The 15,940-nt window shown below is 40.2% G+C and overlaps 1 protein-coding gene across 1 annotated transcript in view; it reads right to left on the bottom strand.

The window, feature by feature from the left end:
* Positions 1–1,389: 1,389 nt before the first annotated feature.
* The window catches only part of srms (src-related kinase lacking C-terminal regulatory tyrosine and N-terminal myristylation sites), a 54,789-nt gene continuing 40,238 nt past the window's right edge, over positions 1,390–15,940 (bottom strand). Inside the window, exons 5-8 of the mRNA XM_048550296.2 lie at positions 11,879–12,037; positions 4,171–4,352; positions 1,963–2,119; positions 1,390–1,884 (exon numbers count right to left, since the gene is read on the bottom strand). Coding sequence (XP_048406253.1) covers positions 1,694–1,884; positions 1,963–2,119; positions 4,171–4,352; positions 11,879–12,037 — 689 coding nt within the window. The 3' untranslated portion in view covers positions 1,390–1,693. The remainder of the gene's footprint in view (positions 1,885–1,962; positions 2,120–4,170; positions 4,353–11,878; positions 12,038–15,940) is intronic.

Raw genomic sequence — 15,940 nt, 5'->3', positions numbered from 1 at the left:
TTAAGGTGCAAACTCCACGTCCTTGGAGTTTGATTTGCATGTCAAAATGAGCCGCCCACCTAAAACATTGAGGTAGGAGATCAACCATGATGTTGAATGGCAGAGTAAGCTCAGGGAGTTGTTTGACCTAATCCCACTCCCGTGGTTGTTACGGTATGGAGTGAATTGGGAATGGAACATTAAATTTAGTACATTGATTTTCAGCATACTACTGTCCTGCTCCCAGTCAGTGGAGGAACTGCATCAGTACTTTTGTATAAAATTAGGCTAAGATTGTTAATAGAAAATTAGTATTTTGTGAGACACTGCTCCTGCCATGGATTGTGCTAAATGTGGAACTTTCTCTGTTGTATTCCAGCTCTTTCTTGAAGTGATACTATTGATGAATGAGACTCAAAGCTGGGGGCAGAGTACAGAATTTACCCTTGACAGCCTATTTTGTACAAGTCTGGTCTATTTGAAATTATTGAGAAAGAGCATCCTCTACGTTAATATGTCAGTTTACATCTGAGTAAATATATGCAAAAGAAAACAAATCCAGTACAGAAAGCAAGTATTTTGATGGATTCTTAATTTTTTTCTATAGAAATTATTTACAAGTCTTAAGTTTCCTTTAGCAGGCTCCAAAAAGTTACAACTGCCTGGAATCTGCATTTCCATTTGCTGACTGAATTGGTTGCAATGAAGAAGGCATTTTGAATATTTCCAAAAAAGAGACATGAAGTTGATGTTTAAGCTTGTTTGATGCTTTCAACAGTATTGCTATATTTAATTATAAAAGTAAAACTATTTTCAGGATGTTAAAACTTGCAAGTTACAGTCTGGATCACAATCTTTTGTTCTCTATTTGAGCAGAGATGCTGCCTTTTTTTTATAAATAGAATACCATTTGTGCTAAGCTATCCAAGACATAGTTTGCTCATTAATGTTCTTAAGAATAATTTCTAACCTAATATAACTTTAAGGAAGTAGACATTGTACAGGAAAGCCAAAAATATTTTTATGATACCGGAATAGCTGTGCTGTGGAACAGATTGTTAAGAGATGTCACACGATGCAGTGATTGATGTTTGTTAAAATTTTATTCTCTTTAAAGTATTTTTAGATTCGAGATATAAATTTGCTGTTTTTTTTGCTTTCAATCACTGTCCTTTCAGTGCTTAATATTTACTGGCAGTATACTAAACTTATTATTTGACAAGCATAATACATTTGTACAAGAGATAATGGGAACTGCAGATGCTGGAGAATCCAAGATAATAAAGTGTGAATCTGGATGAACACAGCAGGCCAAGCAGCATCTCAGGAGCACAAAAGCTGACGTTTCGGGCCTAGACCCGAAACGTCAGCTTTTGTGCTCCTGAGATGCTGCTTGGCCTGCTGTGTTCATCCAGATTCACACTTTATTATCTTACATTTGTACAATGTTCTTTTCTCTGCTAGCATTTTCTGTTTATTAACAGCGCTGTTGAAATATTGCACAGAAGAATGTCATACCAGTGCTCTAAATCTTTTTCCCCATTTTACCAATTGTATTTTTGAGGTAATTAGTTCACTTATTATGCTATTGTAACAAAAGTTGTAAGAAGTCCATTGCCACACAATATTGTTTTTAAGAATTGATTCAAATGCAGTTGCATCCGGCACTACACCAGTAGCAGCAATATCTGTTGCGTCCTTACTGAGCTTGGTCTTAGTTTTTGTAATAATATAAAGCATACAATGAATTCAGTTCGTCAGAAAGAGTATGAAATGAGGGTCGGCTCTCCTCAGACTCATTCCAGCACCTAAGCATTATTCCATATATGTCTTGGGTACAGTTTTTTGGACAAGGCATTCTATATCCACAGTTTATTTGATCCATGGCTTCTGTGTTTGTCATTCCTGCAAAATTAAATTAAATTATGAAAAAAAATGCACAGATCTCCTTGCTATGTGCTTTAGAATTTTTACTTTACTTACGCTCATAAGGATCTTTGCCATATGTCACTATTTCGTACAGAAGAATACCGAAAGACCATACATCTGATTTTATTGAAAATCTCTGATAGTTTGCAGCCTCTGGTGCTGTCCATTTTATAGGCATTTTGGTCCCAGAACGGAGATGATATATGTCATCCTGCCCATTGAAAACAAGGAATTTGTTATGATAATAAATGTGACTATTTAATTATTTTTGATACAATAATTAATTAGCAATCATTTACACATTTAAGATAAACAAATGGAAAATCACAGCATAGGACTGTGTAATTTTCAGGTATAGACTATCAGCGGATAAGGTTCCAAGTAAGGGAACACCAATCTGTACTATTTATCTGTTCGAATAGACTAGCCTAAGGGTTAAAACTTAGTGAAACTTGTACATTTAATTACTAGGATGTACGTGCACAAGGTGGACAAAAATTTAACACGAAGAAAAACCAAACAGTTAGAAAAGCAAATGGCATTTATTTTTTGTCTTAATACAAGTGTTATGACCAGCTCCTGGCAATGGAGCTGCTTCATTTGGATTTTGGATGAAACACCCTCAAATAGTTGTGCTCCTGAGTGAAGAGGAATGCACTGGCTCCCTTTTTAAATTAATTCCTCTCTTGGCTGGTCACAACAAGGGTTATTTGAATAGAATCCTTTCCCTTGTGGAAACCTTTTCCAGCTCAAGTACATTCATAGCTTAAAATGAGCCAATTTATCCAGCCTTTTTGAGTTAAAGGATGACTGGGTTTCTTGCTGACTAAAACATGAAAATAGAAAACAAAACATTATACGCGTATGCAGAGATTAGAATTGAGAGATGAATCCAAAAGGAAAAGGTATAAACAAAATTACATAGTCTTGGTTTGTTTTTGACTGTGAAATGTTGTGGCCAAAAGGTTGGTGAATCTATTAGCGCTGTCTTTGGCAGTTGAGTATCGTTTGCAGATTTTTAGTTTGGAACTTAGCTAAAAGTGATTTTTCCAGGTTCCTTCAACAGGGGCTTTGCTGAAGACTTGTTTTCAGCAACCAGAGAGAGACATTCTTTCGTATTATCTCATGTGTAAGAGCCTCTAGTGCAAATTCTCAGATGTTTCCCTTAACAGCACAATTTAGTACAGTGAAATCTGAATTGCCAAGCAAGCACACCAGTATGTCAGCACTCAACTTTTTCCAGATTTTAAGGTTGAATTTCTTCCCCAGACAGGGCCTTTAAGTTTAAACCTGAAACAATTAACACCTTTTTGGACAGCTGGCTATTTCATTGGTGGGCTCACAACCAACTTTTTAGTCAAAGGGCCAAGGAATATAATGTCTTATGAAATGTAGCCCAATCTGTGTTTGTCAAGATCATACAAGACTCCTCCATTATTAATGTCCAAATTTCACTTAGTGATACATTTGCCACCAAGTGAAACAAGCTGACTTGCCAAATTATACTCTCAGCTCTATGTTTACAGTTCTTTTTGTGAAAAAGTAACACAGTTGGTATCTTTGAGATAATGGGAACTGCAGATGCTGGAGATTCCAAGATAATAAAATGTGAGGCTGGATGAACACAGCAGGCCAAGCAGCATCTCAGGAGCACAAAAGCTGACGTTTCGGGCCTAGACCCTTCAACAGTTGGTATCTTTATTTCTTCTTAAATGGGTAAATATTAGAAAATTCAGAAGGGAAACGTGTAGTGGAAATATCAGAAAAGGTGAGTGGTCACATAGCTGATAGAGTGTGTGTGCCATCAGTGTTTTTATGTATGAGAATGTAAAGGCAACAATACACTTTGCTGACTCTCACTTAGCTCCGCTCCTTTCCTTTTGCTCAAGCCGACTCAGCCACATTGTTGATGCAGGTCCGTGACCTGCTTTGCACCCAGAAATATGAATGGGAACATAGGTGCAGGCATAAGAAGCCCTGTATTTCTGGAACAGGCTGACTGATGTGAAGAAAAATAATACCGAATTGTTTGTGAAGTGTTTATTTCATTGCCACAACACTATTTGGAAGCAATTCTGTTTAAGGAGGTAAGCAAGAAACTGCTGAAACTTTTAATACTTACCTACTCCATCCATTACCAGAGTTTCTTGTCCTATAATGTTCAGCACTTGTTTACAGTTCATTTTTCAAAGAGCTGACACAAAACAGGATCTTCACAAAACTTGTTCCACCATTGGACTAGAATGTTTGAATGTCACTTACCCGGATTAATCTTGCTAATCCAAAGTCTGCAACTTTGCAGTTGAGCTCTTCTCCAACCAGTACATTTCTTGCAGCCAAATCCCGGTGGATAAACTTATGGTATTCTAAATAAGCCATTCCATCAGCCACTTGACTAGCTATGTATAGATGGTGAGTAGTTGTTAATGACGTTCCTTCATCACCTAGAAATCAAATACACAAATATAACATCTCTACTAGTTTTTCAATTTCTAAAGCCAGCAATTTACAAGTGTTTAGTTAACAAAACAAAATTGTATGGAAAATTTACACTCTTGGAATTGAGTTAGAGCCTAATCAAGAGTAATAGTAAAATCACCTTCTCTCCTTTCTGTAAGGGGCTAAACTCAATAAGGTATGTTAATACCAAGGTAAGGAGATATGAATTGCCTTATCTAATTCTCCCGCTTCTGATTTCACCATAACACAGTCTATCTTTGGAATTTAGATTCGATGTGCTTTGTCAATTGTGCAATGTTATATGTTGTGGTTATAAAGAATTTCATTAGACAGGATTCTTTGGGTTAAGTAAAAAAAAAATAGGTTTATTAAAACTACTTTCTTCCCTAACAAAGAAAGGCTAAATAACATTCATATAGAAATAGCCCTTAAACAGATGGCCCCCTACCCCAAACACACGCACACAGACGCAAATAGGTTACAAGGAGGTTATAATACATGAAACTTAAACAAGGGAGTATACAGTGTCAAGACCATGGCTTAGGATCCCAGAATACTGCAGGCATTTTTAATTTGTCATTCTAAAATAAGTTTTTAAAAGAGGTCTGATATAGCTAAAAATGGTGGGGATGCAAGTTGATAGGTGTTGGGAGAGAGAAAGAGTCATGGAATGTAACACTTAAAGCTGCAATGTTAACTTCAAACAACAACCCTTCAAACAGGGAAGAGGCAAGTGAAAACAGACTTGGTCTATCATCTCTTGTGACCACAAACATAGTGGGGGGGGCCTGACAACTACCTGTAAATTATGTCCTTATGTGCAGACACATTTTGTGTTTTTCATTTTGAAGAATACAGAAGGGGTTGAGTCTGGGACAAAGGTATCTACATGGGAAAAGATATGTCTGTAAATTAACCTTGTTATGACCAACTGACGTGGTTGGTGAATAGGGGAAGCAGTTCATCCTTCCTCGTTTGGGAGCTTAACAATTGGAACTGCTTCATCTGGAGCCATAACAAATTTGGGGACCTTGCCAGTTGTTCTCTTGGAAGTAGTTTTATGGAACAGATTCCCACATTGTAAAATGCCTTAGTCAGCAGTTAGAATCATAGAATCCCTACAGTATGGAGGCAGGCCATTTGGTGCATCAAGTCCATACTAACCCTCTGAACAGCATCCCTTTCAGACTCACTCCCCACAGCTTGGTCCCTGCACCCCTGTATTTCCCATGCAAAATGGGAATGGAAGGCATATTTCATAAGCTGAATGCAGATGTGTAATTTGTAGGAGTGTAGGCAGTCTGGCCATCAATGTTTAATTTTCTAAAAAATCATTATTGTCTGTAGGCTGGTTTTTCTTTCAAATGTCCCGTCATAAAAAGGAAAATTAGCATTTGTATCTTCCAAATAAAAGCACATCTTCTTAGGTGTCAACTGGTTTCCATGTTGGGGGTTAAGGCATTTAATCTGCCATCTGCCTGACCTTTGACAACACTTAAAAAGCTTCCACAGAAGAATAGAAAGTGCATGCTACTTCTGAATGGGACAATTAGACAGCAAATAATCAAGCTGATGACAATGGTCACTTTGAAAAAGCTCGACATGAATTTGACAAGAAAATAAATTGAAATTCAAAGACCAGAAGTGTGTTTTTGAACTCTGGAGTCTAACACACCAGAGACCAAATTCATTTTTACCTTCACAGATGCTGCTAGAAATGGGAATTCACATCAACACCACCCACCTTCTCCCTGGATATGCCCTTGATCAATCAGAAATTATTGTAGATCAAGACCTCATCCTCCAAATGATACACATCCTGCACAGGTTTACTGGCAGGTGAACTACCTGTCATTGTCCTACCTGGAGCTGTGAGAGAAATTGCAGCCAGGCAGGAACAAATCATTAACTGGTCCATAAGTCATCATTAATTGATTGATCAAGGCATTCGCAGTCAGAATTACTTTGGTGGATGCAGAAGGGCATCACGTATCTGTTCCAATGCCAACCATGTTCCAGTCTTTCTGCCTCCTTCCTCATCTCCAGCAGCCTGGAAGACTCCATGCAGTGTTAGCATTATTTAAGTCTAGCACTGCATTTTCTTATTACTGAATCTTTGTGTACAATAACACTCGCAAATAAATTTTACTAGTAGCTTTATTCTTACATATTGACCTTGAATTGTGATAATTTTGCTTTCTGAAATAGATGGGAGAACGTGATGAGGCTTCTGTTTCAGTCTTAATGCAGTATGTGTGGTGAATCTCTTACAACACTATTTCCCTGATGGTGTAAGATTGCACTTTTTAGTTTATGGAAGGCTTTATAAACCTAAAAGGGTCACTGGACCCAAAACGTTAACTCTGATTTTTTTTTTTCTTCACAGATGCTGCCAGACCTTCTGAGCTTTTCCAGCAATTCCTGTTTTTGTTTCAGACTTCCAGCATCAGCATTTCTTTGTTTTATTTCTGTTTAAAAGACATGTCATGGTGCTGTGGGACTTTATTATACTGTGAAACAAAAAATGCAACAAACAAAAACCCTCCATCCTCACCCACTACCAACGCCCTATCCATGCCAACCCATACTTTCTACCTACCCCATGATCCACACAGCCGTCATGCTAACCTGTGCTCCTCCACCTAACCCCTATGATTGCTCATGCCCTCTGTACCAACCTGTGCCCTTTCCCCTGCTTCTGGTGGCCTTTTATAGCTCCTATGTGATGTAGAGCCAATCCATTATAAGCTATGGCCCCACAACAGCCACCGTTTGTCTTTTCCCCATTCACGCCAACTTGCATTGTGTCCCCTGGAGGCATAATTCAGAACCCATGCTGAGATGAAGAAGAGCCAAGTGTCTATTGTTAAATTCACAATTATCAACAGCACTCATTGATTAAAAACCCTTTTCTTAACATTTAACACCCAATAGCTAATTTGTGGATGATATCATAATTGGTAATATACTGGACAGTGAAGAAGGTTATCTCAGGTAACAGAGATTTTCATCAACGACTGAGGAATGGAAGACGGAGTTTAATTTGGATAAATAAAAGGTATTGCATTTTGGTAAAACAAACAAGGGCAATGGTAGTAGATTCGTCAACTTTAGGTACATTTAAGTCGTCATTGGACAAGCATATGGACGTACATGGAATGGTGTAGGTTAGATGGGCTTGAGATCGGTATGACAGGTCGGCACAACATCGAGGGCCGAAGGGCCTGTACTGTGCTGTAATGTTCTATGTTCTATGTTCTTAAAACAAGAGCTTGTACTTATAGCCATACTTCAAAGATTTTCTAAGTACTCAGGACTGTCAAGCATGTTGCGAATTGTGAGGTAACCCAGTGTCTTCTCAAACATTTGAAGGCCAGATGATTCAAATGACTCAACAGTTTGACAGCTCCAATGAGGTTATTCACTTTTTATGCACATTTCAAGACTTGTTATTGCAAATGAATACAATTATTTTTAAATAATGTAATACTACTATTATTAAATTATTTTTAAAAATTATAGTAATTCTTCCTATTGTAGAAATTAGATGTAATTCAGAGCAGGAGCCAAGTATAGTGCATTTTTAAAAGTCACATTCATTTCATACTCCCTTGGTACCATCACATGGAACTTCAGTAAAATGTGTAATCCTTGACCTTTTACTGCTAAGACCCCAAACACAAGCAGCAATTTGCTGCATTGCTTATATCCCTATCAAATCCACCAAATCTAAAATTGATGACATTTCCTCACACTCTGCTTCCTGTTAGAACTCTATTCTGCTTTTAGCATCTTTTCTGAAGATTCTGCCTTCCACAGGGGAGCCCCTGACATGTCCCACTCTTTTCCTTCACAGAAGATTGTTTCCCACTGTGGTTGACTAGGCCCTCAGCTGTGTCTAAACTATTCCATGCACTTACAGAGTTTTAGAACTTGGAAACAGACCCTTTGGCCCAACCTGTCCATGCTGACTAGAATCCCAAAACTAAACTAGTCCCAGATAACACAGTGTGGAGTTGGAGGAACACAGCAAGCCAGTCAGCGTCAGAGGAGCAGGAAAGATGATGTTTCGGCTTGGGACACTTCTTCAGATGTGACCTGACCCGAAGCGTTGACTTTCCTGTTTCTCTGATGCTGCCTGACCTGCTGTGTTCCTCCAGCTCCACGCTGTATTATCTCTGACTCCAGCATCTGCAGTTCTTACTTCTCTAGACTAGTCCCATCTGCTGATCCTGGCCCATATTCCTCCAAACCATTCCTATTAATTTATGTATCCAAACATTTTTTAAATGTTGTAATTATACCCACATTCAGCAGTTCCTCTGAAAGTTCATTCCACACATGACCACCCTCTGTGTCAAAAAGTTGCCCCTCATGTCTTTTTTAAATCTTCTCCTCTCACCTTAAGGATGTGTTCCACAGTCTAGGAATTCTCTATCCTAGGGAAAAGACAGCTATCATTGACTCAGTCTGTCCCTCATTATTTTATGAACTTCTGTAAGGTTGACTCTAAACCTCCTATGATCCAGCTAAACCTGAACTGCCTTTCTTTATAACCTAAAACTTCCATACCCAGCAACGTCCTGGTAAATCTCTTTGGAACCGTCTCCAGCTTAATAATATCCTTCCCATAGCTTCTGCCCTTACCCTTTCTCCTCCCTCTAAGAGCAAATATAGGAGGTTCCCTTTATCCTCATTTTCCACTTCAAGAACCTTTACATTCAAAGGATTAGCTTCCACCTTCAGCAGAATGCCACAACCAAACACATCATCCTCACCCCTGATTTGTTTAGCAATCAGCAGGAACTGTTCCCATCATGATAACTTGGTTCATTCCTCCATCACTCCCAACACATTTTCACTCCCCCCAAAGCACGTTTCCATGCAATTTCACAAGGTGGAACACTAACCTTTTTACTGTACTTGCTCCTCAAAATGTGGTCTCCTCTACACTACCAAATGCAAACTGGGCAACTGCTTTAATGAACACCTCTGCTCTGTCACAAGAATGACCCCAGTCTTCCAGCTGCTTGCCATTCCATTATACCACATTTGTGTACTAGCCTGCTGCATTGTTCCCGAAGACCCCAATACCAGCTAGAGGAACAGAACCACATTTTTGGCTGAGGCACTTTACAGCCTTCAGACATCAACATTGAGTTCAATAACTTCAGATCATGAACACTGTCCTCCATTTGACCACCCCTCCACTAAAGTTTCTTGATTGCATGGGGTTTCCTCAATGGAGAACTGATCTACTTTCTGCAACTAATTAACGTCTTTTATATCCTTCCTCTACTACCATATCGTTTTCTCTGGACATCCTTACCATTTGCTCTGTTGGCCTCTTTTTCATTGCAGTATAAAAACATCACTTTTCTACCCTCTTTGATTCTGTTAAATTTAATTCTGTTTCTCTCCACAGATTCTGTCACACCTGCTGATTTTTTTCAGCATTTTGTTGTTTTTCCCCATTTCCCACCCATTCACTCATGGTTATTGTTAACTTTGTAGACCAACGTCATTCAAGAATTTTCTCTTCCAACATTATGAGTGGGTAGAACTATATTTTTCAAATTTGGCTTGAAGGTATGAGACAGAGAGTGGTGGTAGAGGGTTGTTTTTCAGCCTGGATGCTGTGACCAGCAGTGTGCTACAAGGATTTTTTTGGTGCTGGATCGACTGCTTTTCATCATCTGTATAAGTGATTTAGGTGTGAATATTGGAGGTATGGCTAGTAAGTTTGTGGATGATCCCAAAATTGGTGATGTGGTGGACAGTGAAGAAGGCAATCTTAGAGTACAATGAGATCTTGATAAGATGGACCAATCAGCTAAGGAGTAATAGATGGAGGGTAATTTGGATAAATGTAAGGTGTTGTATTTTGGTAAGGCAAGACAGGGCAGGACTTATACAGTTACTGGTGAGGCCCTGTGGAGTGTTGTCAAACAAGGAGACTTAGGGTTCATAATTCCTTGAGAGTGGAGTCACAGCTAGACAGGATAGTGAGGGTGGAATTTCTCATGCTTGCCTTTATCGGTCAGTGCATTGAGTATAGGAGTTGGGACACCATGTTGCAGCTGAACAGGACATTGGTGAGGTCACTTTTAGAATACTGTATTCGATTCTGGTCTCCCTGCTAGAGGAAAAATGTTGTTAAACTTGAGAATGTTCAAAAAATATTTTGCCAGGATTGGAGGGTTTGAGCTACAGGGAGAGGCTGAATAGGCTGGGGCTATTTTGCCTGGAGTGGAGGCTGAGGAGTGACCATATGCAAGTTCATAAAATCATTAGAGGCAAGGGCAGAATGAATTGCCGAATTCTTTTTTTCCCCATGGTAGGGGAATTCAAAACTAGAGGGTATCAGTTTGAGGTGAAAAGGGAAAGGTTTAAAAGGAACCTGAGGGACAACTTCTTGATTGATTTGATTGATTAATTCATTAATAGTCACGTGTACCGAAATACAGTGAAAAGCTTTGTTTACAAGCGGTACCGGCAGATCACAGCAAACAAAGGATATTTCAGGCTACAGTCCATTCAACAGTCTGATAATGGCCAAAAAGAAGCTGTTCCTGAACCTGCTTGTGCGTGTGCTCAGGCTTCTATCTTCTGCCTGACAGAAGAGGTTGTAGGAGATCATTACCAGGGTGTGATGGGTCTTTGATGATGTTGGCCACTTTTCCGCTCTTCACACAGAGGATGGTGCACGTACGGCACGAGCTGCCAGAGGAGGACATGGAGGAGGGTACAATTACAACACTTAAAAGGCATCTGGAGAGGTATATGAATTGGAAGGGTTTAGAGGGATAGGGGCCAAAATGCTGACAAATGAAATCAGATCAGTGTAGGATATCTGGTCAGTGCAGGTGAGTTGGGCTGAAGGTCTGTTTCCATGCTGTATAATTCTATGACCTATTATGTCCCAAACAAAAATACTACAGGTCAGATGATTAGGATTCTAAATTCATTATAATTAATAAAAACCAAAAGAACTGCAGATTCTATAAATCAGGAGCAAAAATAAAGTTGCTAGAAAAGCTCAGCAGATCTGGCAGCATCTGTGAAGGAGAAAACAGAGTTAATGTTTCGGGTCCGGTGAGCCTTCCTCAGAACCTCCAGCTCTGAGGAAGGATCAGCGGACCCGAAACGATAACTCTGTTTTCTCCTTCACAGATGCTGCCAGACCTGCTGAGCTTTTCCAGCAACTTTGTTCTTGTTCATTACAATTGATATTAGCTTTACGTACTATAAGATAAGAATTGCTGTTATCTGCTTCTTCTTTAAATTAAAATTGTACTTAAAGAGATTTTCTAATTAAATAAAACTATTTCTTGGATGATAAAAAATTCATTATTATGCAGCAAAATATGTGGCCTAAAGTTGGTTCATATAGAAGTACATCTTACAGCATGAAATAGAGATAGTATGCGTGTGTAAATTATGCTTCTCTGAAAGAGTTAATTGTTAATGTGATTCTCCAGACTAACCATGTAAGTGTTCAAATACTAACCACGTAAGTATTCCCGGAGGTTTCCTTTAGTCAGGAGTTCTGTCACAATGTATACAGGTTCCTCAACTGAACAAATAGCAAGTAGCTGGATTATCTTCGGATGGCTGAAATTCTTCATAACTTGTACTTCTTTAATAAACTCATCCTCGATCATATCATCTGTGTTAATAAAATGTCATATTCATTACATACCAACTGACTTCTTCAGTCTTTATAATATGCTCACTGCTGTGAGGAAGATTGGGAAGTGGGAAGGATAGTACGTGAATTGACTTAACAGTTTGCGAACTCACGTCGTGAGTTAGACCATGTATCACTATGGACCAAATTCACACACACTGGATTCACGCTTAACAGAAGCAGAGGTGAAAAACAAAACAATACTGGGTCTGATTCTCAGGGAGGTGGACACCAGCAAAAGAAGAGTCCCATCTCGGGCGGCACGGTGGCTCAGTGGTTAGCACTGCAGCCTCACAGCACCAGGGATCTGGGTTCAATGCCAGCCTCAGGTGACTGCCTGTGTGGAGTTTGCACATTCTCCCTGTGTCTGGGTGGATTTCCTCCGGGTGCTCCAGTTTCCTCCCACAGTCCAAAGATGTGCAGGTTAGGTAGATTGGCCATGCTAAATTGCCCGTAGTGTTCAGGGGTGTGTGGGCTATAGGGGGATGGGCAGGGTGGGATGCTTCAAGGGGTAGTGTGGACTTGTTGGGCCGAAGGGCCTGTTTCCACACTGTAGGGAATCTAATCTAATTAACACACACACAACTGAAGTTATCAGGCTTCCCACAAAGTGAGCTTTCTCACACTAAGTAAAAGAGAGGTGAGGACCAGATAAGGACCTCTAGAGGCCATTAATTAGATCACTGACAGATTTTCAGTGGCTCCCTGCCTTCAGACCTCCCCGTTGGGAAGATAAAATCTAACCAGTGAAGTCTTATCCCAAATTTGACGATGTTTCCATGAGCTGCAGTCCTGAAATCAAGATAGGTCACCAGTTTACAAATTGTTAGTATATTAATGTGATACTTGTTATCTTACTATATTAACTGTGGCAGTCAGTAGAATTTCAAATCGGTCATGGTTAACTGCGTTAGTATCTCAGCGTAACTTCAGGGCTGCACCCTTTTGTATCATCTGCAATTCATTTTCACATTAATATTGCTAATACTAATATTGGCTCCACAGCTATGCGTTCACATGATTGAAGAAACCATTGACAATTAATTCTTGCTTAAAGATAGACTGCAGAAATTTCAGTCAGCCAAGTGCACATTTGAACATTCAATGGTCTTCCGCTACATTTGATCCACGGTTTTCTACCACGATTAAGTTTTGTAAAATAAAATTTAAATTTTACACCAGCTTTGTTGTCAAAAGTGCTACCATCATTTTTGTTTTACTTAGCCACAAGGCCTTCCTTGCTCATGGTATCATCTTTCTTGTGTGAATGTGGAGATCAGGTGCTGACAGACTTTGCAAAATGGTCAGAGAAGAAAGACCTGAGAATAACTTAAAAGAGAGTATCTACAGATATTAGTAATGATTCTGGGAGCACAGAATCTGTAAATGTAAACAGAGAAGCATGTTTTTTCAACTCACCACTGCCTTTGAACAAACAGGAGAGGCAATATGCAGTATCACATCAGAACAATCCGTTTTAGTTCCATTTTCCTGGGTTTTCCCTGTACTTTCTTTTGTTCAAATACTGATCTATCCTTCCTCAATTCTTATTAATCAGTTTCAACAGTCTATGGTAATGAATAACCCTTGGATCAGAGACAATTCTTCTAACTTCCGTGATTTTTATTACCCCGATAGGGGGCTTCACTTGCAAGTTTTCCTCCGTGTCACACACCATCCTGATTTGGATTTAAGAAAAATATTTTTTCGGTGCAAAGATGGTCACCTGAGAGGGTGGTAATGTGTCTTCTTCTGACGAAGGGACTACACTCTGAAATAAACCTGTTGTACTATAACCCGATGTTGTGTGACTTCTGATTTTGTTTTCTTCTTGTATAACTACACTCCTTGCAGAATTAGTGCTCCCACCAGCACGTATGGAATTGTTTGGGGAGATCTAGGAATGAAGGAATAGCAATATTTATCCAAGCTGGAGTGATGTGTGAATTGGAGAGGACCTTGATGGTGATGTCCCTCCTATGACATTGCTGCAGCATCCATTTCAATGGTAAGAGGTTTTGGGAAAAGAATTCTGTCAAAGTACCTTGGAAGTTTCTGCAATGCATCTGCTAGATTGTATACATTACAATCACACAGCATTGCTAATGAAGGTAGTGGATATTCAATTCAATGTCAATCATATAAACTGCTCTGTTACAAACTGTGCCAAGCTCCTCAAGTATTGCTGCCGTTCTTCCACTCAAGTGAATGGTAAGCATTCAACCAAAGTCTTGACCTCAGGTGATGGAGATTTCTGTGTGTGCTTAGTTGTTTGATAATTCATTCATTCATTAATTGAATTTGGCTTTCACTGGCTAGTCCAGCATTTGTTGCTTCTCCCTAGTTGCCCTTGAGATGGTGGTGGTGAGCTGCCTTCTTGAACTGCTGCAGTTTGGTTGGTGCAGGTCAACCAAAAGTGCCATTAGGGTGGAATTTCCAGGATTCTGATTCAGTGACACAAATGGAACCATGATATATTTCTGACTCAGGATGGTGACTGGCTGGACAGGAAACTTGAATGTGGTGGTATTCCATGTATCTGCTGCCCTTGTTTTTCCAGAAGTCATAGTGTTGGATTTGGAAAGTGCTCTCCAAGGAGCCTTGGTCAGTTTCTGCAATGTATCTTGTAGATGCTACTACCGCTACTAGTTGCTACTGAGCATCAGTGATGGAACGACTAAATTTTTGTAGATGTGGTGCCAATCAAGTGGGTCACTTTATTCTGTATGATATTCTTCAATGGTTCATCCACTTGTCACTGAGTATCTAAGCTTTACTTTGATACATTAATAGTATTGATGCACCTGGTTCAATTATTCTTCTGGTCAATTATGACTCACAATTCCTTCATCTATGTCAGGTTGACATCTTTGAATTTCCTATTGAATACTATCACGGAAACCATCAATACAATGATGAGAGGAGAAAACTCACCACCATCACCTCATGATAAATGTAACTGGCAGTGTTACTCACTTTGAGAGAAAAAATAAAAATGTTAACTGGATACTGGATATACCACATTTAAAACATTTTGACCCTATCAAATGGAGGTGATCTTAACATGGTCTGGCATAAAGAACAGATTAGAGATGAAGTGATACCACCCCACCAACCTCTGGATACAACGTATCATCCTCCGACACTACCGCCATCTACAATCCGACCCCACCACCCAAGACATTTTTCCATCCCCACCCTTGTCTGCCTTCCGGAGAGACCACTTTCTCCGCGACTCCCTTGTTCGCTCCACACTCCCCTCCAACCCCACCACACCCGGCACCTTCCCCTGCAACCGCAGGAAGTGCTACACTTGCCCCCACACCTCCTCCCTCACCCCTATCCCAGGCCCCAAGATGACCTTTCATATCAAGCAGATGTTCACCTGCACATCTGCCAATGTGGTATATTGTATCCATTGCCCCCGGTGTGGCTTCCTCTACATTGGGGAAACCAAGCGGAGGCTTGCGGACTGCTTTGCAGAACACCTCCGCTCAGTTCGCAACAAACAACTGCACTCCCCCTCCCATTCCTCAGATGACATGTCCATCATGGGCCTCCTGCAGTGCCACAATGATGCCACCCGAAGGTTGCAGTAACAGCAACTCATATTCCACTTGTGAACCCTGCAGCCCAATGGTATCAATGTGGACTTCACCAGCTTCAAAATCTCCCCTTCCCCCACTGCATCCCAAAACCAGCCCAGTTCTTCCCCTCCCCCCACTGCATCACAAAACCAGCCCAGCGGGTCTCTGCTTCCCTAACCTGTTCTTCCTCTCACCCATCCCTTCCTCCCACCTCAAGCCGCACCTCCATTTCCTACCTACCACCTCATCCCGCCTCCTTGACTTGTCCATCTTCCCTGGACTGACCTATTCCCTC

This window comes from Stegostoma tigrinum, chromosome 19 (assembly GCF_030684315.1).
Source record: "Stegostoma tigrinum isolate sSteTig4 chromosome 19, sSteTig4.hap1, whole genome shotgun sequence".
In the NCBI taxonomy this organism is placed as follows: Eukaryota; Metazoa; Chordata; class Chondrichthyes; order Orectolobiformes; family Stegostomatidae; genus Stegostoma; species Stegostoma tigrinum.
The sequence above is the reverse complement of the archived record's forward strand: the minus strand, read 5'-3'. Positions and strand labels throughout refer to the sequence as shown.